This window comes from Cyprinodon tularosa, unplaced genomic scaffold (genome assembly GCF_016077235.1).
Source record: "Cyprinodon tularosa strain WSP-4 unplaced genomic scaffold, ASM1607723v1 ctg94, whole genome shotgun sequence".
Lineage (NCBI taxonomy): Eukaryota > Metazoa > Chordata > Actinopteri > Cyprinodontiformes > Cyprinodontidae > Cyprinodon > Cyprinodon tularosa.
Window position 1 is genome coordinate 50,973 of NW_024039718.1, and position 26,022 is coordinate 76,994.

The 26,022-nt window shown below is 38.4% G+C and overlaps 1 protein-coding gene across 2 annotated transcripts in view; it reads right to left on the reverse strand.

Annotated features, from left to right (window-relative positions):
* Positions 1-2,514: 2,514 nt before the first annotated feature.
* The window catches only part of LOC119776539 (filaggrin-2), a 122,411-nt gene continuing 98,903 nt past the window's right edge, over positions 2,515-26,022 (reverse strand). For both annotated transcript variants that reach the window (XM_038274988.1, XM_038274989.1), the window contains 8 exons: positions 24,929-25,000; positions 24,733-24,831; positions 24,531-24,647; positions 21,390-21,497; positions 20,457-20,531; positions 17,293-17,460; positions 8,251-8,385; positions 2,515-3,852 (listed from right to left, as the gene is read on the reverse strand). In XM_038274988.1, the coding sequence (XP_038130916.1) occupies positions 3,632-3,852; positions 8,251-8,385; positions 17,293-17,460; positions 20,457-20,531; positions 21,390-21,497; positions 24,531-24,647; positions 24,733-24,831; positions 24,929-25,000 (995 nt within the window). In that variant the 3' untranslated portion in view covers positions 2,515-3,631. The remainder of the gene's footprint in view (positions 3,853-8,250; positions 8,386-17,292; positions 17,461-20,456; positions 20,532-21,389; positions 21,498-24,530; positions 24,648-24,732; positions 24,832-24,928; positions 25,001-26,022) is intronic.

Genomic DNA, 26,022 nt, shown 5'->3' on the forward strand with positions numbered 1-26,022 from the left:
TGAATTTATTTTGGAATAAGGTAGATTTCTATAATGGTATGTTATTCTTAATTTTTTTTTTGATACACATGTCTAAAATTGTCTAATTTGATATAAGAAGAAGGCTAACTTTGGATTACGGAGCTTATCCTCATTCGTTCTTTAATGTTTTTTCTTGCTCATCTTAAAGTGGAAATACAATGCATCCTCACTTTTAATGAATGAATGCCATAAATACAAACTGCTACACAGTTTGTTGCTTTGTCTTAAATAAACTCATATTTTTAATTTTTATTTCCAGATATAATAAAAAGAGATCTCCAAAACTCCCCTTTTAATTCAAATAAAAAAGTATTGTGGAATATATCTACTTCATTAACTAAAGGTTTGATTTATCATACTACAAACCATGATTGTTATACTCCCTACCATTTGCTTTTGGCCTTTGTTTTATATAATTTTGTTATACAAACCTTTGCCTGCAATAGTTGCCTAGAACAGGACCCAAGCACTTGAGAAACATCTTTCCTAAAGAGAAGGAAGAAGTCATAAAAAGATACAAAATAGTTAAAGTGGCAAGGAACAAAGAAATTATTGATTCTATATCATAGGATCAATATCGTTTGCAATTAACAACCTTTTTCTAAGGAAGTCCTCTCCTTAATCTTATTTTTTCACAACAAAAAACACAATATAACTATATTATTTAATTTTATTTTTCAGTCATGCCCTTTTTTAAATGACTATTGTGTACATATCAGCAGCACTTTCTTGCTTTCGTGCTGATTTTGATTCAGATTTTTCCTAACAAATTATTTTTTTTTGTGCCAGCATCCACATCCACCGGGTTGTTTTACTTAGCCTATTGAGAAATACCAATAATAGTTCTCTTAAACAGAATATAATGGCACCAGTGAGGTCATACTCTAAACTATAGTGCCTGTAAACTTGCGGTGAAGTAAAACAAAATTTCAGCAGGAGGCTGCATCTTTGCAAGCTTTTGTTTACTGTAAATTCTGTTCAAACATGTTGCTTGCTAAACAGTTTTATATTAGTGGACCATTTTAGCAGATGTTGTAGGTTCAGGTGTCACCAGATCTTTGGACTCTCTTTTTATTGTGAATTTAGATAATTCCCAGGCTCATAAGCTATTTGCTCCCATAAATTTGTTCTTGCAATCAGAGGGGGTAAGGCCAAAACACAGAACTCCTAACACAGCCACTCAGAAATAGGTGTTTTACCCAAATCCCGGAACAAAGGACAGAAGAAAGGAAAGAAGGAGGGAAGGATCGAATGAGGGAGGGAATGAAAAAAATCACAGAAGGAAGGAAGAAAGGAAGGAAGGAGGAAAGAAAGGAAGGATGGGGTAAGGATGAAAAGAAGAATGGAAGGAGGGATGGAGTAGGAAAGGAAGGAAGGAGGTAAAGAAGAAAGGAAGGAGGGAAGAAAAGAAGCAAGGAAGGAAGGAAGGAAATGTTGCACTATAAATGCTTACTCTGAATGATTGAATGATTAAATGATTAAAATGATAAAATGCTCTGCCAATGATTAGAAAAGAAGGGCGACAGAATAAAATAAAATTTTAATCTTAGCCCACTGGTGAGTTGTGCTGTTTTCAGAAGATGACCCCATGAGGCCCCTCAGGGCCGATTGATGCCTGTGGGCACCACGTAGGTGACATCTGCTTTAAAAGATTTTGTTGATATTTTACAAAATTAATTCACAGACACATCTTTTAATGTTATTTTAAGGTAAAATGGCCTAAAATGGCACTATAAGTCACCCAACTTTCACTCTGATACCTCTAAATAAAACAGAGTTTAAATCTGCATCTGTCTGTCTAAACTTGGTTGAGGAGAGAGCCATTATTCCCATCCAGAAGTGAGTGGTAATTAAATACACAGCCTTTATTTACTTAAAAAAACAACAACTTTAAAGTACTGTTACTTTAGTGCACTTTTAATTGTTTTGTTTAGCCTAATGTTTGCAGTTATATTGGTTTTATATGGCAGGGTAGACCGTCAAAAGGATTAAAGAAAATCAGCTGATTTAATTTGTGCTTTTTCAAGTGTTTCAAAAACATTTTTGGTGTGGCCAGTAAACAAGCAACGGTCTTGCATGAGTATTAATACTCATACTTCAGTGAATTTTCTGGCTACTTCATTTACCAGGAGAAAATAGTATACTAGACAGTTAATATTGTCAGTGAAAGTTATTTATCCCCATGGTTAAGCACAGTGGTGGCAGCATCATTCTGGAGGATGAAGTATTAAATACTGAAGAAGAGACATGGTATTTTTATTCTTTTCTTGCTGTATTTCAAGACATAAATCTCCCTTTAAGAACTCCAAAACTCAAGTTTAAACCTGCTGTTACTGTTGGAGAGTTAGAGACAGATTTCATATTGAACCTTGTCTTTCAAAAGAAGTAACTTCATTCGGAATTGGTAGAACCTGTGAAAAAAATCCCAAAGAACAGGATCAACATGTTACTAATATCGACTTTTGAGGGAATGAAATAAAGTACAAGAAAGAATGGCAAATAACAGTCATATTTACTTTAAGCTTTACAATCAGTGTAATAAAATGCACATAAGGAATAGTTGTAAATTTATTTTTTTTTTATAATTTATTGTAACTTCAAACAAAAATAATTTCTACAAAAAATATTCAAATAATGTCATATAATTGATACGTGGTTTACATCTTTCCTTCTCTTCTTTAGACATCTGATTAGTTGAAAGTTGGTAAACTCTGCTTTCTGAATACAGTGTGAGGATTAAATCTCGTTAAGCGTGGCAACAATCACTCATTCCTACAACAACCATAATAGTGACTAATTTCCTCTTTGTCTTTTTTTATTTATTCATAACCCCCTCCCCCCGTATATGATATAATATATATAATCTCAGCGACTGCTAGTGGGCTGAAGGTACATCTCAAAATAAAAATGCAGCAGAAAAAGAACAAATGTCAAATCAAGTCTCATCTTCTTGGGGAGAAATGAAACTTGGATAATATACTATGTAGGCCGTAGCAGCAGAATTAAACAAGCTCATTTGGATCCGCCGGTCTGACCACACACACGCGCACACCTTCACACAAACGTCAGCTGTCAGTCTAACAGATGAGACATCTTTAACTCAACCAAGAAGAAGGGAAACAGAAAAAAAGTAGATCCTGGTGGTTTTCTTTCTTTTCTTTTTTTTTAACAGCCATTCCCTTTGAAGTGAGACAGTGGTGATTTAAGTGTTTTCTTTTATGCTTTTTGGTTTGATGCACATTGCTCCAGCTGAGAAATAAAGGGAACAGTGGTTGGTATGATTTTCTTCCCCTTCGACTGCATCTCTTCTCTCTGAGGCGTTTATTTCTCTGCTTGTCCTTCTCACACCTGAGAACACACTCGGTGTCATAACAGTCCTGTGAGGTGTATAGGTGTGAGCTTGCCGGGGCTTAGGTAGTGTTTGGTGAGAGTGTGTGCTTGTTGGAGTGCTGTTGCAGGGGTCCATGACTCGACAGGCTCTCCCCTCATGTTCTTTGTCGTCTCCCCCCGTTCCCCTTTTAGTGTGTTTATACACACTTATATGCGCACTCTTCTAGTGTCTTAAAGGTGGACAGGAGGGGGGGGGGGGGGGGGGCGGCTTTTTCGTGGCTCAGTGGTGTGATAACGTGGCCAGCAGGTAGCTTAGAGTGCAGAGCAGAAGGGTGGCCGTGGAGAGGTGCGGCGAAGTGGCAAGGTTGCAGTCCTTGCCCGCTTCGCAGCGGGTCTGTTGGCACAATACCCCTTTAAACTCTGGAGGGCAGATGCACTTCTGGTTCATGTAGCACGTTCCCCCGTTCTGGCAAAGGAGCATCTCCTCATCACAAACGTTAGCTGTGAGCAGAGGTGAAGAGAGGGAGGGAAAGATGAAGGGAAAGAGGGTCAGTTAGATGAGAAACAAGATACAGAGCGGGGAGGGCAGAGTTCAGAGCGGAGAGAACAAAGCAGGAAGGATAGTGGGGGGAAGGAAGAGGGACAAGATAAATGCTCTAGTTTTTTCCTTGGGGACAAAAAAAAGTAACACCTGGTTGTTCATGTTTTTTTTTTTGCAGTCCTTTTCCAGTTTTTCTTAAGATTGCACTTTCCCGGTTTTGAGCAAAAAACCCTTTGTAACATCCAGCAAAATATATAAAAAGTGCATGTGTGGAACTTGCTAAAATATGATCTATGGAACGTGGAGTATCATTAAAGTGATATTAAAAAGAATTAATTGGATACATAAAAACTCTTCTTTTTGTCAACAGTCATGTTTCCATGGCCAGAAATGAAGCTTAAGTGAAAATTCAATCTGGAAGACTCTTATCAGTTTCACCTGAACAACCTGCTATTTTCCTTATTTAACTTCAGCCAATCAGCATCAGGACAACACCTCCTTTGAAGCCAATCATCTTGCAAGATCTTCTTCATTAAGCTCCCGCCCTAGCTTCTCTCTCCCACAGGCAAGCAAACTTTCACCCACCTCCACCTCATCTCATCCCTCACTCTCAGACTATTCTCAGGGGAAAGACTACTCTAATCCTGTTCTAGGTTACTCATCCAAGCTGTTGGGAGCTGGAGAAGATCCCATCTTTCTCCAGCAGAGTCCGCCGTGGATCCTCTGAGGGAGCCTCCTGCACAGCTGCAGCTCATCTAGATCATCAGAGGATCCACTATATAAGCTGTCTTCAGACCTTGCCTCAACGCCGCAGTGTTGTTCCAGTTGGTCAGCGCTAAAGCCTTGATCTTTGTTGAATCTTCATGACTTTGAATCCAGATTGGATTCTAATCACTGTCTCTGTGTTTCCAGGAAATCCGTGTCTCCTCCGTGAAAGCTCAGGAAGAGCTAACCTGCCGACCCGACCCTCTGAGCCAAACCCTGAAGATTCTCTGAGAACCTCCAAGCAGCTCTGGACTAGAGCTGGGAAACCAAAGCCAAGGTCTGTTCATTGTAGACGTGAGACGCTGAAGCAGCTAGCGGACTCTGCTGATGAACCCCTCTCCAGAACCAACAGTGACTCTCCCAAAGAGAACCACAAGAACCCTCAAGGTACAATCAGTGCACCTTTGGAATTCAAATCCTGTCAGCAGTCCATAACAACGCTGTCTCTCACGCAGTCGCCAGTGAACCAGTTTTCCCAGGCCCCGAACCTGAACCAGGACTTTCTGTGTGCTTGTGCTAAATAAACTCTGTTTACCCTTTACTCCTGTTTCCGCCTCAGTGGTGTTCTGCATAATTGGGGTCCTCCTTGAGAACCATTCATGACAGAACACTGCGGCCAACAAGATTACCCAGCGGAACCCCTCTGGAGGCTTCTGAAGGATCTCCCGACCCGGGTTCAGAACCTTGAGGTCTCCCTCCGTGCTAGCCAAGATGATTTGGCTAGAAGGATTGAGAGAGCCATTCGTGATGTCCTGGACCAGCTTATGGACAGATTCACCGGTGAGCTCAACACTCAACTTAATAAGTTTTTCCAGGAGTTAGCCGTTTTTCACAGTCAAACAATTCCTAGGACGGAGCCTGTTAAACTTCCTGTTCCGGAGCCAGATCCGCCTCCGATGCCAGAGCCTGTCACGTCACTTCCGGAATTCCGCCCTAGCCTCCCTGAAAAGTTTTCGGGTAATATGAAGGACTGTAGGGGATTTTTGTTTCAGTGCCAACTAATTTTTCAGAACTCTCCTGGCAGTTTCCCAACTGACCAAAAAAAGATTACGTTTATTCTGTCCCAGTTAACCGGACGGGCCCTAGAGTGGGCGGAGGCAAGGTTTCCCTCCGAAGACAGCCTTAGTTGTGACTATTCCGATTTTGTTTCAGAGTTTTCTCAAGTGTTTAATCAAGAGTCTGACCGAACAATTGATTCTCGAGCCCTGTTAGACTTGAGACAGGGTAATTCAACCATGGCCGAGTTCTCCATTGCCTTCCGGGTTAAGGCTGCAGCTTCAGGCTGGAATGAGTGCGCGCTCAAGAGCGCTTTCTACAAGGCTTTAAATGAAAACATTAAAGATGAGCTCGCCGCGCTCGAGGAACCCGAGACCCTGGAGGAACTCATCAGGTTGTCAATTAGCTTAGATAACCGTCTACGAACCAGATCCAGATCAAAGTTTAAGGGTCATATTTTTCCTGTTTCAGTTTCTACAGCTAGGAGAAGGGACACCTCTTCTTTTGCTCCTCCTGAAGTGGAGTTCAAAACTGAGAGGCGTGCCCAGCCAGTATCTGAACCTGTGTCTAGTACTCATTTTGCTTCTCCAGCCTTTGATTCACCGGAGGGGGAGCCTATGCAGATAGGTCACACTAGGCTCACACCCGAGGAGAAGAAGAGAAGGTTTAGGAAGAAGCTTTGCTTCTATTGTGGTAAGCCTGGACATTTTGTTCCTTCCTGTCCTGCGAAGAAAAGGCTTCGGGGGTCATCCGGAATTAAGAGGAGTCTGGTGAAGCATGATTTAAATAGAAGGTCTCCTCATCTTTTGTTACCTGCCACTCTGTTTTGTTCTGATCAGACTCTCACTCTGTCGGCTTTCATTGACTCTGGTTGTGAGAGAAACCTGATTGACCCTAATCTAGTTCAACAGCTGAACATTGAGACCATCCCTCTGAGGAGGCCGTTTAAGGTCTCAGCCATCGATGGAAGGAGTCTACACCAAGTTACCCACAAGACTCAGCCTCTCCTACTTCAAGTTTCTGGTAGTCACCGAGAGACCAGAACCTTTTTGGTTTACCCTTCAGCCTGTTCTCCTTTGGTTCTGGGATACGAGTGGTTGGAGCGACACAACCCTCATATAGATTGGGCTCGTAGACACGTTGAATCGTGGTCTCCCTCCTGCCATGCCTTCAGTCAGTCAACCAGTGCCTGCTCCGCAGAACCTTCTCGAGTCCCTCTTCGGCCGACCCGAGCATCCAGGGGCCCTCGGTGGGCGCCACAGGACACCTCGGAGGCTGCACCGGAGTCGTCGTGGGCGGCTCTCTCCATGTTACAGCCTGAGCTGCAGACGGCGGTCCTCTCTGAGTCTGCTCCGGTGCCGCAGTGGGCGGCCCCGCCCTGCACCTTTTTCTGAGCTGCTACCGGGTGTCTCCCGGTAAGATTTCTGAGACTTTCTTTGTTGACGTCCACCTTTTGTGGATTGTTTTTTGTTCTGGGACTCAGTTTGTTTTTTCCTTTTTCCCTCCGTCCACCCTGGGTGGGTTGGCTTTTTGTTATGGACTCAGCTTCTTGCCTACCTAGTTTGGTGCCCCCTGCGCCCACCCTTGGTGGGATGTTTTTTGTTGTTTCCTTTTGTTTTCCCTAGGTCTTGTCTGAAGCGTCTGGAATCCGCCCTTGGGGGGGGGGTACTGAACCCTGAAGATTCTCTGAGAACCTCCAAGCAGCTCTGGACTAGAGCTGGGAAACCAAAGCCAAGGTCTGTTCATTGTAGACGTGAGACGCTGAAGCAGCTAGCGGACTCTGCTGATGAACCCCTCTCCAGAACCAACAGTGACTCTCCCAAAGAGAACCACAAGAACCCTCAAGGTACAATCAGTGCACCTTTGGAATTCAAATCCTGTCAGCAGTCCATAACAACGCTGTCTCTCACGCAGTTGCCAGTGAACCAGTTTTCCCAGGCCCCGAACCTGAACCAGGACTTTCTGTGTGCTTGTGCTAAATAAACTCTGTTTACCCTTTACTCCTGTTTCCGCCTCAGTGGTGTTCTGCATAATTGGGGTCCTCCTTGAGAACCAATCATGACACAAGCGAATGTTGATTCACAGCTTCAAAGTTTTCTGCCTGGGCCTAAGCACCAAAGAACTTATTTCCTTTATTTTAGAAAAACTTTTTAATTGCAGCTTTTCTCTGTGTGCTTCCTTCCAGGTTGAAATGTAATTTATTTCATTTGCAACATAAACTATTTAATGGATGATGGATTGATGAGCTGTTTGACATCAATCCCTAAAAAAACTGCACATTTCTAATTACACTGTTCTTGATCTTTGTTCCCCACAAACAAATACAAACCAAACTGCATTAATTTCAGCTTTTTAGTATATATGTAAGACTGAAGCACCTGACTAGATGGTATATGAGAGAGGAAGGCGATTCTCTGTAATGGGGTTAAGGTGTGACAGGGTCATCAATTTAAAGAGCAGCTGATGCCTCTAATGAGCTACATGATCTATTCCCCTGTGTATGAAGAAAACATTGGGAGCGGCCATGAGTTAAGTGGCCGGTGCAGTCGAAAATGTCCTGGAAAGGCTGCAACATCCTTCGTCCTGCTTGCACTCACCGTAACAGCCTTGTTTCCAGTAGTATCCTGGCAGGCAGTCGTCACATTTGGCCCCCGTGGCTCCATCTTTACACTGGCAAAAGCCTGTGCCGTTACAGCGGTCATGCACGGAGCCTAGCTGGTTGCAGTTACACTCTGCAGGAAGAGAAACAAAACAAAAAACACTATTCCAACTTTTACGTTGTTGATTATTATTTATGACTTTAATAACTAACATTTCTGCTGCATGTGATCCCCTGCTTTGCGTATCTTGGGTGAGCATGGAAGGAAAAAGCCTCATGAGTTGTTTTCTTATTAATATAAATTTAAAAAAGGAAAAAATCAGTGTGTTAACTTAGATTGTTTTTCTATGTCATGAGACTGAATATCTAAGTGTCCTCCACCTCACAATATAGTTGTTGACATGGTAATGTATTTCACAAATAAAAAATTGATTATTGATTTAAAGGTGACTGTAAAAAACGTAAATCTCTTTTTGAAGTTTTATTTACAGCCATCTTGAAAATTATTAATTCCCCTTCAACTTTTCCATATTCTTTATATGTAAAAAAATTTGATTTATTAACTCATGATTTTGATGGATAGGTGAACACAAAACAGTGCGTGCTTGTGAAGTATAGGGAATAGTAGTTATGATTTTCCTATCCAAAATATATATATATATATATATATATATATATATATATATATATATATATATATATATATATATATATATATATATATATATATATATACATATATATATTGAAAAAAACTAAAGTGCCATCATTTTTTTTCTTTTAACTATTTTGAGTCTCCCTGAATCAAAACTTGTTTAAACCACCATAGGCTGCAATAACAGCTGCAAGTCTTTTGAGAATTGCCTCCACCTGCTTTCTCCATCCATCTTTTAGCATGTATGTCCACAGCAGGATGATTCGACCTTTCAGAGTTGACGCCTGGCATTTTATCTCTGTGTCCCCAGACCAACACACCTGAATCCCCTTAATTATCTCCTCAGCATGCAGTCATATTATACAGGCTTCTGCTAATGACCTCATTGTCTTAGGTCTGTTGAAACAGAGATGCTTTTAAAAGTTGCTGGATTTTGAGGCTGCTGGTGTAGATGGAGCGTTCGAGGGAGTTTGCAGGGTTATCTTTGTGTCTGCTGTTATGACACTGATGTTTGGTCTCATCTGACTAGAGAATCCTCTTTCATATGTTCACTGTGTGACCTACATGCAGTAGTTTATTGGATTGAAGTACTTATGCTTTCTTTGGGCTACATTCTTATAGGCCAGATTTGCAGACTGAATGACAATAGATCTCTCCAGCTCCTGCAATATTACCTTTGGACTGTTGGCTCCCTCTGGCTTGTATTCCATGGCCATTAAGTTGTGCAGCCATTTTTAACTTTGCAACCTCTTTTTTTTTTGGGGGGGGGGGGGGGGGGGGGGGGGGGGGGGGATAACAGCACTCCTTAAAAAAAGTCAGAACATTAATATATAACCTAATCATGCTCTAAAAAACTCTTGTCTGTCTTAATCTCTGCCAAGCCCCGTGTTTTCCTTAGACTGTTCAACAATGAGGTGACTCCTGCCAGCTAAGTCAGTTAGCTCCAGCTGTGCTGCAGCTTCACAAGGGACCTTCCTCACACTTTCCAGAATATATCAAACATACTCTAATGATTTAGGTGGTCTATTTAAGCTCCAAAACCTCCAGATACAATTTGAATTTCATCCACATCCTGCTAAATTGTGTTTTGCGACAAAGTAAAAGAATGCTTAAAATTCTTTTAAAAGGCTTTGAGGTTATGGAAGATTTTTGCTTTAATCATGCTTTGGATTTTTCTTCAGTAAAATGAAGCTTCATCAGATCTACAGCTTTGCGAGGAGTAGGGTGGCCATTTCTATAGCACCAAAAAGGAGGACATTGTGCGGCATATCAATAAATTACTAAGGTGTACATAAGAATCGGGTAAAGTCACATTTATAGCACAATTCTTAGTAGTTTAAAGAGGATGCTTGTGTAGCTGAATAGAACAAAATATTAAAGAAATGTAAAAAAGAATTGGTTCCCAGCATTTGTATTTATTTAATACATTGTGGTGTTTAAAAAGTGACAATTTTTTAACACGATTAATTTGTGCAGAACTGCTGCAATTGATCATAAAGCAGTTGTTTGGAAAAGAAGCTCGAGAAAAAGCTAGAGAATAGGACGATGCAAACTGCAAAAAGTGGCTGGAAAAGAGGAATTCATGACATGGCTGCAGCCTGTCGAGAGTAAAGATGATTTCACCATGTTCTCTATCTATCTATCTATCTATCTATCTATCTATCTATCTATCTATCTATCTATCTATCTATCTATCTATCTATCTATCTATCTATCTATCTATCTATCTATCTATCTATCTATCTATCTATCTATCTATCTATCTATCTATCTATCTATCTATCTATCTATCTATCTATATATATATATATATATATATATATATATATATATATATATATATATATAAACTTGAGTCATGGAACTGTGCTTACAGCTCCTTATTTCATGTAAACTAATAACTTGTGTACATGATACTTGTTGATGGCATTAAAATTATTTCTAATAAAAGAGCATTAAATTAGAGTTCCTCATTCCTGTATAAAACCTGTGAACGCTTAATTTAATCTGACATATTTAAAAAATCCCCATCATCATCCAGCAGATGTTCATTTTCAGCTCAAATATTTTCTTTCTGTTGTGGATTTTTGTAACAGGGATAACTAGGATCATACATACTTTGTATGAACTCTGTTTATTCTCTGCTTCCAAACTCATCATCTCTTCATCCATTCCTGCAATAAGAATTTTCTTTTAAAGTTGTGAGATGCGCTCTAGAATCTCACAACTTCTTCCTGGTCTGTTGAAGCACCAATAGTCTGCATCCAATTATTTAATTAACTGCTCTTAGTTTTTGGGAATATATACAAACTATGCTGTAATTTCTGGATACCGATCTGTTTTTACTATAATTTAATTTGACAAACCGGGTCTTCTCTACATTCTTTTTTCTGTTTGGTGCGATTGCAATAGCGGGTCTTGATCTGGACGGACCGGAGGGGAGCAAAAAATAGCTCAGCTCCGTATTTTGACGGTGAAGGACGGAGAAGACGTACGTGGGCGGGTGACGAGCGGAGGATGTGGAACAGCTCTCATTGATTTACATGACAGACAAGTACTCCGTACGTGAGCGGGGCGGAGCGCTGACGGAGTATGTGGAATCTGGGGGTAAAGGAGGACAAATACACGTCCGGCTGGGTGCAGCGCCGGACGCCGGACAGTGCAATGAAAATCCGGACTGTCCGCCCTAAAGCCGGACATCTGGCCACCCTAGCGAGGAGAGGAGAATGACTTTACAGTGCAGATATGCTGGATAGAATTGCAGAGATTCACAGCTGAAATGTAATTCTTTTCTCTCCTCAATTATCCCTTTGCTTCACTCTTTTCTTGTCTGAAGTCTGACATTTTTAGTATTTACAGGTATTTTTAGTCATCTGAACCAAATCAAGTGTCACTGAACATATTTTTTAATACCTTTTTTCTTTTCAGTGTGTGCAACATTAGTACACAAACTGTCTTCAGGTCTTCTAGAGGTTAAGCTAAGAGTCTTTCTACAAACTGTCGCATGCTTCCAAAAAAATAGCACACATCTCGGCTCCTTGAAGACTTTGCTTTGACTTTCTTCACATTCAGGGCGAATGAAAAAAGCCACAGTATGACAGCTGTCCTTTCATGTCTGAAGGTATTTATCTCTCGATGTTGATGACAACCGTTCAGACACGTAGAGGTGGATGTTTTTTTGATGGCGTGATGTCTGAATTCAAAAATAAGAGTTGAGTATATGGTGTTTCAAAAACAGAGATGCAAACGTACTTCTTTTTATTTAACATTTTTAACCTGATTTTTTTGAAAATCTGATTCAGACATTTTTGTTTTTTTCAAGGGCTCAAAGATATTATATTTAGATGAAAAACAAGTTAAAAACTAATATATTCTGCAAAATATATTATATATGATAGATTATAGTAGGCTAATGAGAATGATATGAATCATGATTATTTTAGAAAGAACTCAGAATTTTTTTTTTGCTGACAGATTAGCATTTTTTTTAATCATTTCAGTTCAGCCCTCTTTAGTCCATACATTGATGTTCCTGCTGTGATTCTGGCCTGACTGATCACCAGTGTTTACATGTTTTATCTTCTCCTCACTGCCAAGCCGAGTGCTCATTCTTTCCACCTGTGCCAAAATCACCCACTCCCAATTAACTTTCCCTAATCCCAAACTGGCGCCTAAGCGCTAACCATGAGAACTAACCCTCCATTTACGCGTTTCTGCGGAGGGTCCGCCACATTAAGTGCCATCCGAAACCACATAGTGGGTAGGGCCAGTGGACCGTTCAGCCCTTAAATAGAGAGTCTGCATCAGTTGCAGACCTGCTGAAATCCGACAGCAGGTGTAACAGCGGCCTGGCGGCAGAAGAAACATGTTCCGCCAAATGTAAATTCTGCTGGTTTGCAGCATTTTCGTCACATTGACATAAAATAAAAAGTTAGTATATGAAAAAATTTTGACTAATTCCAAAATGGAAGGTCTTCTTTGAAATAGTTTTATTTGACATTTGTTTTAAGAAAGGGGCAAATGTTTAATGTTATGATAACTTGCTCCGCATAGCTACAGCCACGCACATAGGGCGTCACTCTGTTGCCGTAGCAACAACTGCTTTCCTTTTTCCGTTGGAGGGAAGAAGCCGTCCCATTCTCGTTTATATTACCCCCTCCTACAATTAACATGCCTTCAACTGCTGTGAGTGAGACTTCATTGGGAGTGACACTTGATAGTTAAGGGTTAGTTGTTAGGGACCAGTTGGGGATTGGGCCCTCGTCAGCTGACTTTATAAGCCTCCACCATTGATCCACTCAGTGCCAGATTTTTTGAAAAGTTTTGTGTCAGTATATTATCCAGTATGCTTTCCTTGCCTGCCTGTTCTGTTCCTGGGTGTCCCGCTCTCTCTTTGCCCTGACTGGATTCCCTTGAAGGCATATTCTGTACCATGACCCTGTTTCTGATCATGACTAGTCGCCCTAAGTTTCAGCCCTTTGGATGTGTTTGCCTGGATCAGCCTCCATGGTTGTGACCCATACTTCAGTTGATTTCGAGCTTTGTCCTTGGATCTGTTTGCCCATTCTGCCAGTAGCTTTTGCTTTACAGAGAGCCTTTCTCTCTCGCCTCCTCTTGACCTGCGGTGATGTTTCCACCAGATTTTTGAGGTTGGCGTTACCCCCCCCCCCCCCCCCCCCCCCCCCCCCCCCCCCCCCGAGCTGAAGGCTCGCTGTTATCTAGTAGATTTATCTATTATTGTTTTTTTTTTCTAAAATCTTTCATTCAACATTCATGTTTGTGTCCGTCTGATTTCTCAGGTCCACTGTCTATCTGGTCATTACAGTTCAAACCCTTAACACTTCTAAGGTAATCCTAAACTATATAAGTTTTAAATTTTAGATTTTGAAATACAGTAAAGACTCCTCAAAACCTTTTAAAGCAGCCCTTAGCTTTGTTTACAGGCAGATGGAGAGAAATGCATTATTTGCTTGTAATATTAATAGTAGGTAGACTGGACTGTCTGCACAACAACTTGCATATCTGAACAGATTTAATGGTGCAGAGCTCAGTTAATGTCTTTTCTGGGTTTTGAATTGATAATTTCAAAAAAGCTTAATTTGCCAAAAATGCACGTCCGGCTGGGATTCCAGGAGCAAAAACAATAAAAGGGAAAGATGTTGAGGCTTCTATTTCTGGGTCACTTGCAGCGCGTACTGACATAGAGCCTGTATGAGCAAATGTGTTTTTTAAAGCCAAGCTGTTTCAAACATGTTTCTTGCTCCAGAGGCTCTTGATTTCTTTGGCCCGCTGAGTGTGCCACCGTGCAGGCAGATGAGCTGATGGGGCCTTATTTGTGCTGACTCCAAGGCCAGGCCCTGTGTGTGCACCGACTGTGGTGAGTTTACCCTCCAGCATCCTGCAGTTCACCTACAGATGGCTCAAAATCAGCACCAGATTTCACCTCCACTGATATACAAACAAAGACGATGAATGTAAATAAACTGAAAACTGCGTCAAAATTTCAGCAAATATCAAACCAGTCGTGTCCTTGGTTGCTCAGGTTCTGCCCTTCAGAATAGTGGATATGATGCAGATTTAAGGTATTGACTTTCAGCTTTAAGGGTGCCTGAGGGCGTTTGCATCATTCATATTGTTGTCCATCTAGCTTCAGGGCACCAGAGCAAATGCCCTAAAACACAAAGTTTTACATCAAGACAATAAAAAGCTCTTGGAGTTTTGTCAGATTGTGTTCATGCTGTTGTGATGAGCTATGATCTGACTGAATGAGAAGGAAAGAAAAGTTAAAATTCTATATTCTTTACCACAGGCTAAGAAACACCAACTATAACTTATCTTCAGCTTTGAACTCTTCTAATCATATACTCTTTTTGAATATATATAGTCCACAATATCTTTTCCCTTCAACTTTTTTGTTATTTTAATGGAAAACATCCCTATAATATAACACTGCCATGACCATTTTGTTTTTATTTTATTATTTTTTTTGTGGAGAAGTGTTTTTTAGGGTGTTTTGCCAAAAATAACATTTTTGCAAGTAGGAGAAAAGAAATATTTTTGTCCACATCTGAGCAGAGCACCTTCTTTCATGTTTGCTTTGTTCCAAGATAGTTTTGCTTTCTAGTGTAATTATATTCATTTGATTTTTTTTTTTTGTTTAATTAGCTTTTAGGATTAATTTATTTTACTAATACTTAGATTTACATTATTTTCATAGTTATAGGACTAGTTGTAGATTGTATTCATACTTATGTTAGTTTTTAGGCACAGGATTCAAAAAGTTCAGAGCATTAAGAAACAAAGGCTATGTTCACACTGCATCCTGAAGTGACCCAACTCTAATTTTTTTGGCCCATATGCGTCCTATATCTGATCTTTTCATGGCTGTCGAAACAACACAGATCCGATTTTTTCCAATGCGACCCAGGCAACCTGGTTATGTGGTCCTAAATCTGATACGAATCTGATGTTTAAAAATGCAACCTGTGTCTGAACGGCCAGGTCGCATTCATCCGACCTGAACGTCATTAGTAACCAACAAAGGTCACTATTCTGGGTCTTGCTATGAAGAAGGCAAGAAAACAACCATGGTGGACAATGATGCGGAGGGCAGTATTTTTGTTTAACCATCTTGAAAAGATTGTGTTTTTATGGTTGGGGAAGATTGCTAGATGCGCGCCGGCACTAGGGTTGTCACAATTCTAAACTTTTCAACTCGATACCGATACTAAGGAAAATATTCGATACCCGATACCATTTTCGATACCACAAGAATAAAAACTCCAAATTTCAACATAAATTTTTTGATTAATAATCAAAATACAATAAATAAATACAATAAACAATACGAACAATATTTTGAGGTTGTTTGCTGTGCACAGTATTAAGCAAGCTTGAAAAAAAAAATGTAAATTAAGTTTTCCTTACTTGGATATGCTTTGCACACATAGCAATGACACTAGCCAAACCGGTTAAGAAACAAAAAGTGAAAAGTGCACAGAATTTTTCAATCCCACAGTTTTCAAAAAGTGCATTTTCCTCTATTCTGCACTTGAGATGGGTGACTGCTTAGGTGGCACTGGTGGTAGCACTGTATCGATACTTCTGAAAATGAGTATTGTATCCGGATACAACGTTTCAGTATCGATACTTTTTTTAATAATCGATACTTTTGACAACCCTAGCCGGCACCATGTTTACTTCCGTAAGCACAGAGCAGGCTGGCATGTGATGTCATTGCATCCTCTACTGCACATGTGGGACACTTGAGTTGTATGACTGCAGTTTACACAGGAGATCACATACAAGTTGCATATATTTGGAAATGTGAATGGCATTGTAGAAAAAATCGGATTTCACAAAAAAAATCGGAATTGAGCATCAAGGCCTGCAGTGTGAAAGTAGCCTATGTAATTCAACACAATATATCTTTTCCAAAAAGTGGTTCATTTGCACCTGATTTTGAGTCCTATGGGTGTGTGTGTGGAGGGAGGGAGGAACTAAACATTTCATATTAATTTGTGAGGCTTATCCAAAAAATTATACGAAAACACAAAGTTGTATCAACAATTTTTGTATACTGTATCTGTCAGTTTTATATAGTACAGTTTCAGTTATAGTTATAGTTTTTTTCCCTTCTAATTGAAGTTGCAATTGTCTTTTTTGTTTGTTTACTTAACCGATAACTCTGCAGTTCCCTGTATAACTTGCAGTTATTGGCAGTTTCCTTTTTGATTAATTTAAAATAACTAAATAAACTCCCCTTTCTTATGTAATGGCTAGACTTTGAGTCAAATGGTTATCCAATAATTAAATATTTGCTCAACTCCAGCATTTAGAAATATGCAGAACACATCCATCCATCCATCCATCCATCCATCCATCCATCCATCCATCCATCCATCCATCCATCCATCCATCCATCCATCCATCCATCCATCCATCCATCCATCCATCCATCCATCCATCCATACACACTCACATAGTCATAGCTAATTAGAGACACTGATTAAGATGCAGAGCACACAAACTACAAACTCTGAAAAACAAAAAATATTTAAAACATGTAAAGTTCATGTGAATATTGGAAAGCATGTCTTAATGGAGGTAATTTCAAACTATTTTTAAAAGAAGGGTTTAATTTGTTAAAGTATGCAATGAAAATGTAACTTATCCCTCGCTTTACTGATCAGGTTTTCCTCCATCCAAAAACAACAAACAAAAAACACAACATATGAGTAATTGCCTTAATTTTAAAAGAAGCTCTGCCAACCCTTTATCTGCCTCTGTGTCCGAGAAAGAGAAAAATTGCACTGTGCTGTTATACTGACACAAACACATGGATCATCCCCTCCCCATGCTCTCACTGCCTCCCAGCAGACTGACCAACACAGACGTTCTCATCATCCAGTTCGGCAGAGGCGTTGCGGAAGTATCCCAGTCTGCAGTGTTGGCAGTTCTGGCCTCTGGTGTTGTGCTTGCAGCTGACACAAGTGACGATGTTCAGGTAGTCGATGTAGCTGCAGCGGTTGGAGTGGCCATAGCACTCACAGTCTGAATGAAAAGAGACATTACAATTTAGTTCTCTAAAAGAAGAGGCTTATGTTTTGACCTTACTTTAAAGTGTAAATGATGGGAACAGGGAAGGAAATTTATTTCAGGTGACAGTAAGAAGTGTAAATTGATTTGTTCTAACAAATCTATCAGACAGGTTTAAACATCAGTTTAAAGAATAAATGGCTCTGTTTGCGTTTTATGGGGCAGCGCTCTCAGCTCTATATTGGGTCCATAAAGACAAACCACTCCCTCTCCATTAGTGCACTCACAGGTTTGCTGAGTCTGCTTTGGTGTGCTGCACTGATTACTGAAGGGAATTCCTTCATCCTCTGTGATTCTGAGGGCACGTATTTGTGTTCATGCATTTAATCTTGTGTAGGTTCAAGCATGTTAATTCTTCCTGGGAATTTAATTACATTACCAGATGACTCGATTATACGCTGCAAAATCATAAACAAGGGAATTGGAGGCGAGGAGGACAGTCAATGTTTCTGTAGCCAAAGCTGACACTGCGAAATCAGCCTCACATGATGAGTCCAGTTTGGAGAAGGGAAATAGATTGATCCAGATCTGTTTTTAGAGATTTACACAATAGAAATGAGATGCATTCAGGGCAGTTTTCCTTTCATAGTTTTTTCTCGTTAAAGTCAAACCCAGGGGTCTGTTGTGCATGAAATAACTTGCAATCAATTTTAGGAATATGAGAGCTCCAGTGGTAATTAAAGGTTGTGAATGCTAAAAATTGGTTTATTTATTACCTTAATTGGAATGTGGTGGAGTTAATATAATGTAGTTTAGATTTAACTCTAACTTTTTTTTTAATCCTGATCCAAGTATAATCACCGTTAGATCAGCAGATTGAAAATCTTCTTGCAAATTTCTGGAGTTAGGGTTAGGGGTACTAATAATATAATTTATTACATTATTTAGCTAAATCTTTCGCTGTTATTGGTGATATAACTGGCTGCTTTCTTGATTGGCAGCACAAACTTTAAGGCTTAGTTTACTTTTTCAATTAGAGTGTTTTTTGATGCAATACAAAAAATTAAGCCTAAATATCTTACTGGTAAATATGAATTTGAAATTAAGCTTGTTAAAAGGGAATCTTGCCACACACTTTTATCAGTGTAATTATTATAAGTGAGAGTTTTTGGACCTTTTTTTTTTTTTTTTATCAAAACACAAGTTCTTAACTTCCTTTCTGAAATCCATTATGAAAGCAGAGCCAAAGACATATTGTTGGTTTTCCATTTTTTTTGTATTGGATGTTTTGGATGACCATGCAAGCTGATCAAATTCATCAAAAGTAATTAGAAAAGCGCTTGAACCCTTCAATCTTTAACAGAATTGACAGAATCGTTCAGTAATGTAAAAAGTGACTTTGCTCCCAGTGCAAAGCTTGCTTAGCAGAGATATTTGCTGGAGGTGATGAGGTACAGAGAGGATGCTAGTTTTTTGTCCGAATAAATCCGATACAGGCTTAAATTCCATTGAATATAAAAATAAATATGATCTCTGACAGAAACAGCATAAAAAAAATAGATTTTATAAAACATTTACCATATTTATTTCAGACAAAATATTTTTTCTAGGAGCAGGAAATATTACCTCTACATCACTGTTTTTTCATGCCAGGAGTGAACACTTGGCTTATATATTTATATTTTGTCACAGACAAAAAAATATGTAAAAAAGCAGAGAAATATTTTATATAATCTTAATAGTGACTTAGTTTTAGAAGAATTTCTATCCAAAATAATAAATTAAAAAGACAAAAATGTTTTTCTTCATTTTCATATGGTTTTACCTTTTTCAGTTTTCTGTTATTGTTCATTGTATGTATGGGCTTTATTTTTATATCTGCATTTAAAGAACCTGTGAGCTGCATTTTAAATGTAATTGTAAACAGATATAAATGCAAAATCATATTTTATTCAGTTGTTGTATTTTTCTACATTTTAAAATAAATATTTTTTAAGTATTGGAAAGTAAAGGCCCAAAGAGTTTAATCTCCTTCTACATTAAAACTCTGATGGAAGTTTTATTTGATATGTAAGCAGCCTCTCTGATTTTTTTAATTTTTTTTAGCAAAACACAAAAAAGTAAATTTGCATAATGATTTAAAGAATTTCTCTTCAGAGACAGATTAATGTGCAGCAACAGAGGTCTCCATGTTGTGCAGAGGCGGTGCAGCCACCAGTGGAGCGATGCTGTCCCACATTCGCTCCGTGATTATCTTGGCTGGGGCTGCTCCCTAATTACGCTTTTATTAAGCTTTAGAAGTTGGCTGCAATAGTGTGCTGCAAGGCATCACTGTCCTCTAAAGAGGCGTTTACCGGGCATGTTTATGCAAATACACATTTAAATGCACATTAAAAAGTCGGAGTTTAGCTGTTTAATCAGCCGTCACATTATTATTTTATTATTGTTCGGCTGATGATGCCAGCTAAAATATTAATGAGCCGGAGAACCATAAAGTGCCTTTCTCAGCACTGAGGGAACCATGCAAGCAGTAGGGGAGACCAGCCTAATTAAATATAAATGGCCAATTACTTTGCAGACTGGAAAGGCAATGGGACATTCTTCCTCAAATTAGCACAATGAGTCAAGATGCTGGTTTATTGGTATTTATCAGTTGTAGATGGTTAACAGTGAAATGTTATTTAGGGAAAGGACGGAGGACTAAGCTGACAAAACAATAATTGGATTTTTTTTTCCTAACAAGCATCCTTTTCAGAGGAAAAAAAGAAATGTAAACAGCAGTTAGATGTTTGAACAGGAATATTGACAAAAAGTGTTGCGTCTTACCTTAATCAAGGACATAAAGTGAACACAACCATGAGAGGGGAGAAGACAGAGTGAAAATAATGCATAAATGGAACATGAAGGAATTTTTCCACACACTTTATACTTTAGAGGATCCAGAGGGTGTATAAAGCCTAATCGACCTGTGCAGCTCTTCAGACCTCATGCTAAAATTATTGGTCTCTTACCTTTAAAATTGTCGTAAATGATCCCCAGTAACTGTTCGACCTGGGGCTCTCCTGAGATCAAAAGTTTCAGAAGTCCTTTGGGGAATGAAGGAATCTGTATTTAACATTCATGTTATTCAGTGTGCTATAGTCTTTTATAGCACTTTACATTCTCACAGCTGGAGTCTGTACAGCCTGGAGGGCTGTGTTAGAATGACACAGGAGTCTAAACAGGAATATAATTGATGTTTGGTGTTTGGGTTCGAAACTAGTTTACCAGATGAAATGGAAGTTTACCTTTAAAGCTGACAAATTATAACTATACAGTGATCTCGACTGGTTAGATATACAAAGCTGGAAAGGATTTATATTAAGTAAATATCTAGTCCTGCCCTCTATATTATAATGAGTAGGATTTGATTGATTTGGCTGAAAAGACAGAAGGTTGTCAAACTCCCAGGAACAGAACAGTTTTTTTATTTTTCAAACTTAAACTTCCATTACACTTAACAGGATACTCAACTTTAAATAAATAAAGCATAAATACTGAAGCATATCTAGTTTGATCCTGAGGAGCTGAAAGGTTTTATAGCCATGGATTTCTTCAGTCAGAAGTTTACATACACAAAAATTAGTGTTCACTTCAACAAGCTGGTAAGGCACAGACAAATAGTTTCTTTTTGGGTGGTGGGGAGGGGGGGGGGGGTGTCTAAAAACCTACAATTTATATGAAATACTAGAGAAATTCTATCCTTAAATGCTGTGGTGATCATTAACTATGGGGATGGGGTGGGAGGGGTGGGGGTGGAATCAGTTAAAAACATTACGATATACCAGCAAAGATTGAAAGATAAGAAACTATAATCTAAGTGGCACAAATAGTTGCAAAATTAAAAAAAAAATAATCCTATGTGTAATAAACCACTGTGTGAGTGTATTAGTATGAGATTCTACCTTTCTTTTTCCCTTTTCCTTTTTCCTCGTCACCCTCTTTCCAGGCACCGTGTCTTGTGGTTCCATGACCACTTCTTCCTCTCTCAGGGTTTTCAAAGAAACTGTGCTCTAAAAAAGAGCCCCAACTCAAAAATCTATTTATATTTTCTCAATATTGATTAAATTCTACTGTTTTACCAAGCGACATACTCTAAAAAGTATTTGGCCACTTACACATTTCTACATTTTCTTGCTTTTTGACATAGTCATGAACTCTACAAACCAGAGTAAACACCAAAAGCAGTTTTCAAAGCTATCCAAACCAACAATGTTTCTATATATAAAATATAATTATTCCACTTGTTGTAAATCATAACTGCTATTGGGCAAACCCATTATTATTGCCTTTCCTGCAGAAAACCCAAATTCCTTAAACAAAACGTGTTTGTCATAAGCTGAATAAAAGTTTGTGTGAAATTTTTCATGCTCTGATATAGAGTAATCCAATGATATATGTAAAAATAAAGTCACTGAGATCCATCAGCCTGAAAGAGGTTGCAAAACTATTCTGTCTTTGTTCTGCAAGCAAACCACAATAAGAACCATTATTTATAAAGAGAGATATTTATGGGGCAATGGATCCTCTAAAGAAGTCAACATTACTCCAAAAGAAGCCATAACTTATCCAGCAGGCCAATAAGAAAACCGAAAAAAAATAAAATAAAATTAAGCACTGCAGATCTCCCTTTCTTTTGCAGAAGTTAGTGTTGATGATTTAACAATAAGAAACTGAGCAAATATGGCATCCACGGGAGAGTTTAAAGGCCAGAACCACTGCAAAAAACAACATTGCATCTCAGGACTTTCGGAACTTATGGGTCGAAGATGAAACTTTAGGAAGAAGTGTGCTGTTCCATCTGTTGGAATGCTACTACAGGATTTCTTGAAGAAATATTTGTAATGTTAACACAAGATAATGTTGCTGTTCCCTCCGCCTTTCACTTGTCTGCCTGGAAGACAAGTGGAGAAGCAGCTGGAGAGACTGAATCATAATAAGTCACCAGGTTCTGTTTGTATCAGCCCGAGTATGGCAAGCCATTTATCATAAAATCAGCTTTACCACATTTACATTAGAGAAATCTTTCATTGGTTTTTGACTAGACATAGTAGTTCATTAAGATATCTGTATTTATATTTAGAGTAGGCAAAATACAAATTTCAGATATTCTAATTCAATTCTGACTAGACTGAATGACGTCAGATTTACCATTAATTTGTAAAGGCTCTTCAGTTTAAGGTATCTTCAAAACATTGCTGACGATCTGAAAGGTATATTTCAGATTTCAACAATTGAATTATGACTAGTCATAAATTAAATTTGAGATATCTCGTTTTTGTTCTGACTAGTCATAAATCAAATTAAAGATATCTCAAATTACCTTGTTATTCAAGGTATCCTGAATGTATTTAAAGAGACAGTATGAGAAAGAATTTCCTGCAAGTCCGCACCCATTTGAGAACGAGCTGCAGCACTAAAAGTTGTGTTAAAAACCGGAGACCAAGCACTTTGTGTTTGGTCAGGCAATTGACGAATGATCTGAAAGACACTGATGATCTGAAAGTCCTCCTTTGAATGGCTTAAAACAAAAAGAAATCTGGTAAGCCCCAATGTGGCATAAGCTTAAATAGATTAATTAAGTACAGAATAATGCAAATACCATTAAATTAAAACATAGCTGTAGTGAGCTACAGCTTTGTAAAGTAAAAGACTCATTGGCAGTTATCACAATCAGCTGATTGCACCTATTGCCACCAAAGCAGGGGCAAGTAGTGAACGTACCATACTTTCCTACATCATAGAGTAGGCAAAATACAAATTTCAGATATTCTAATTCAATTCTGACTAGACTGAATGACGTCAGATTTACCATTAATTTGTAAAGGCTCTTCAGTTTAAGGTATCTTCAAAACATTGCTGACGATCTGAAAGGTATATTTCAGATTTCAACAATTGAATTATGACTAGTCATAAATTAAATTTGAGATATCTCGTTTTTGTTCTGACTAGTCATAAATCAAATTAAAGATATCTCAAATTACCTTGTTATTCAAGGTATCCTGAATGTATTTAAAGAGACAGTATGAGAAAGAATTTCCTGCAAGTCCGCACCCATTTGAGAACGAGCTGCAGCACTAAAAGTTGTGTTAAAAACCGGAGACCAAGCACTTTGTGTTTGGTCAGGCAATTGACGAATGATCTGAAAGACACTGATGATCTGAAAGTCCTCCTTTGAATGGCTTAAAACAAAAAGAAATCTGGTAAGCCCCAATGTGGCATAAGCTTAAATAGATTAATTAAGTACAGAATAATGCAAATACCATTAAATTAAAACATAGCTGTAGTGAGCTACAGCTTTGTAAAGTAAAAGACTCATTGGCAGTTATCACAATCAGCTGATTGCACCTATTGCCACCAAAGCAGGGGCAAGTAGTGAACGTACCATACTTTCCTACATCAGGGCAAGGTGGTTTAGATAGCTTTCACTGCTGATTCACCAAAAAAAGATTTAAATATAGCATTTTGGATTTACTCAAATTTTCTCAGTTTGAAGACCTGAAGCATTTAAGAAATCTGCAAATGGGCCAAAACTTTTCAAGGCACTCTAGTACAAACACCACTACAAAGCCAGCATCATTCACAGATTGTGAGTAAAAACTGCCAATACACTTTCCAAAATATATAGGCCAAACTCACAATAAAGTTGGTGATTTTCTAATTGGGCATGAAGGCAGTGTGAAGAAAATATGAGTGCATGACATTAACAAATGTTTACAAGACTCTGTTTAGAGTAAAGCTGCAATTTCCTCTTTTCCCCTTTTTTACAAACTCACCTTCAACATCACTAAAGATCTTTCAAAAAATGAGATGCACTAATACTACAAGATCAAGATTTAGCACTACAGCTCATATAGACTGGCAGATAATTATTTAGTTGAATGGATATGTTTGGATGCATTTTCCAATCTTACTGTGAGCTGCCAAGCCTAATTTGCTGTAAATGTTTATCTACTCTGCTTTTTCTACGTCGCAGGCAGTTTAGTGTTTATAGCTATTTTAAATCTACAAGCGTCTTACAATGATGGCATAAAAAAACGAAGTACCTTCATTTCCAGCCTTACTATGGCTGTGGGTATCCCCCCCATCCTCCCCGTGCCCTAATGAGATGGCTGACTGGTGTCCATGAGTGCTGTGAGTGTGTTCCTCAAAAACATGAGAGACTGAGAAGCCAGCATTGACAGCAAAATGAATAAAAAAAATTTCATTTATAAGTAGGTCACTTTTGCAGCCTGTAAAAACAGATACCTGTCCTCTTGCTTTCTCCATTAACTCCACTTTTCAGGTTATGTTCTGATGAAGTTATTGATTTGTGGCCATGTTCTTCAGACTTATGAGGAGCTGGGACTTTACAAGCAAGAACAAAATTGTATGACTAACTAATGATAAATGACTATGTACTCTCTATATGGTGAATGCATATTCAGTATTAAACAAGTGTTACCTTGGGTATGCCTCTCCACTCCATGCTCTGATCTGTGCCCATGACTCCCATGTACATGAGACCTGGTAGGGTCTGAAACAAACACTCTCTCTGAGATCTTAGATAAATCAATACTTGTTTTGTGAAATGTAGTTTTTTTTTAGATAGATTTTCATTTTAACATTTTTGTTTGGTATTTTAAGTTTTTTAACTAATTTGTGTCATTTTTTTTTTTTCAACCCAAACTTTTCTGATTCTAATTCAGAGCTGGGTAGAAACCAGTTACAGTCACTCAGTTGCATTTTCTAAACTAACTTAATGAGGGCAATCTTATTTTTAGAGGTAATTTCACTGCACTCCACAGTACTTTTACTTGAGTGAAGATAGGATAAAGTAGTGCAGCTCTTACTTAAGTAAAAGGTAAAGTTACTCTTTACATTTGTAATAACTTTCCTCAAGGAAGAACAGGATGCCTTAAACAAAAATGCACCAGAGAAAAACAGAAACCTCCAGTTTAGGATTGAGACTAATTTTCTGTACCTTAGCTTCATTATTTTCTTCAATGTTATTTTCTATATGTTGATCCTGCTTAGTCATTTGAAGGTTAAGTTAACATGCAGTAAACGCTATGCTATAGGTGTCTACTGGAAGTTAATAAAAGTCACAAAATAAAAAAAAAATTCTTTTGAAGTTTTCTTTGACCCGAAATTGCTAACGTGTAATTGTGTTATATATGATTTTATATTTTAAAACTAAAATTTGTATACAACTATATTTAGTCAAACTTTACATAATTTTTAAAAAGGTTAAATCAGATGTTAACATCAGCTACTTTGTACTTGAGTTGTCCTTTTACCACATTTTTATTAAGAATTTCAATAAATGATTCTTAAGCCATTTATTGGAAGCCTACTTTTTACTTAAACTTGAGTAAAAGTATAAAGAAATACTGCTACTCCTTCTTGATTATAATTTTATTCAGATTGTGTAGATCAGAAAGTAAAACAGTGACTGTGTCCGGATGTCTGCCTTAATCACTATATAGTGCACTATATAGTAGTTGCACTATATGAAATGAGTGTCTGAACATCTAGGGGATGAAAAAGTAGTGGACT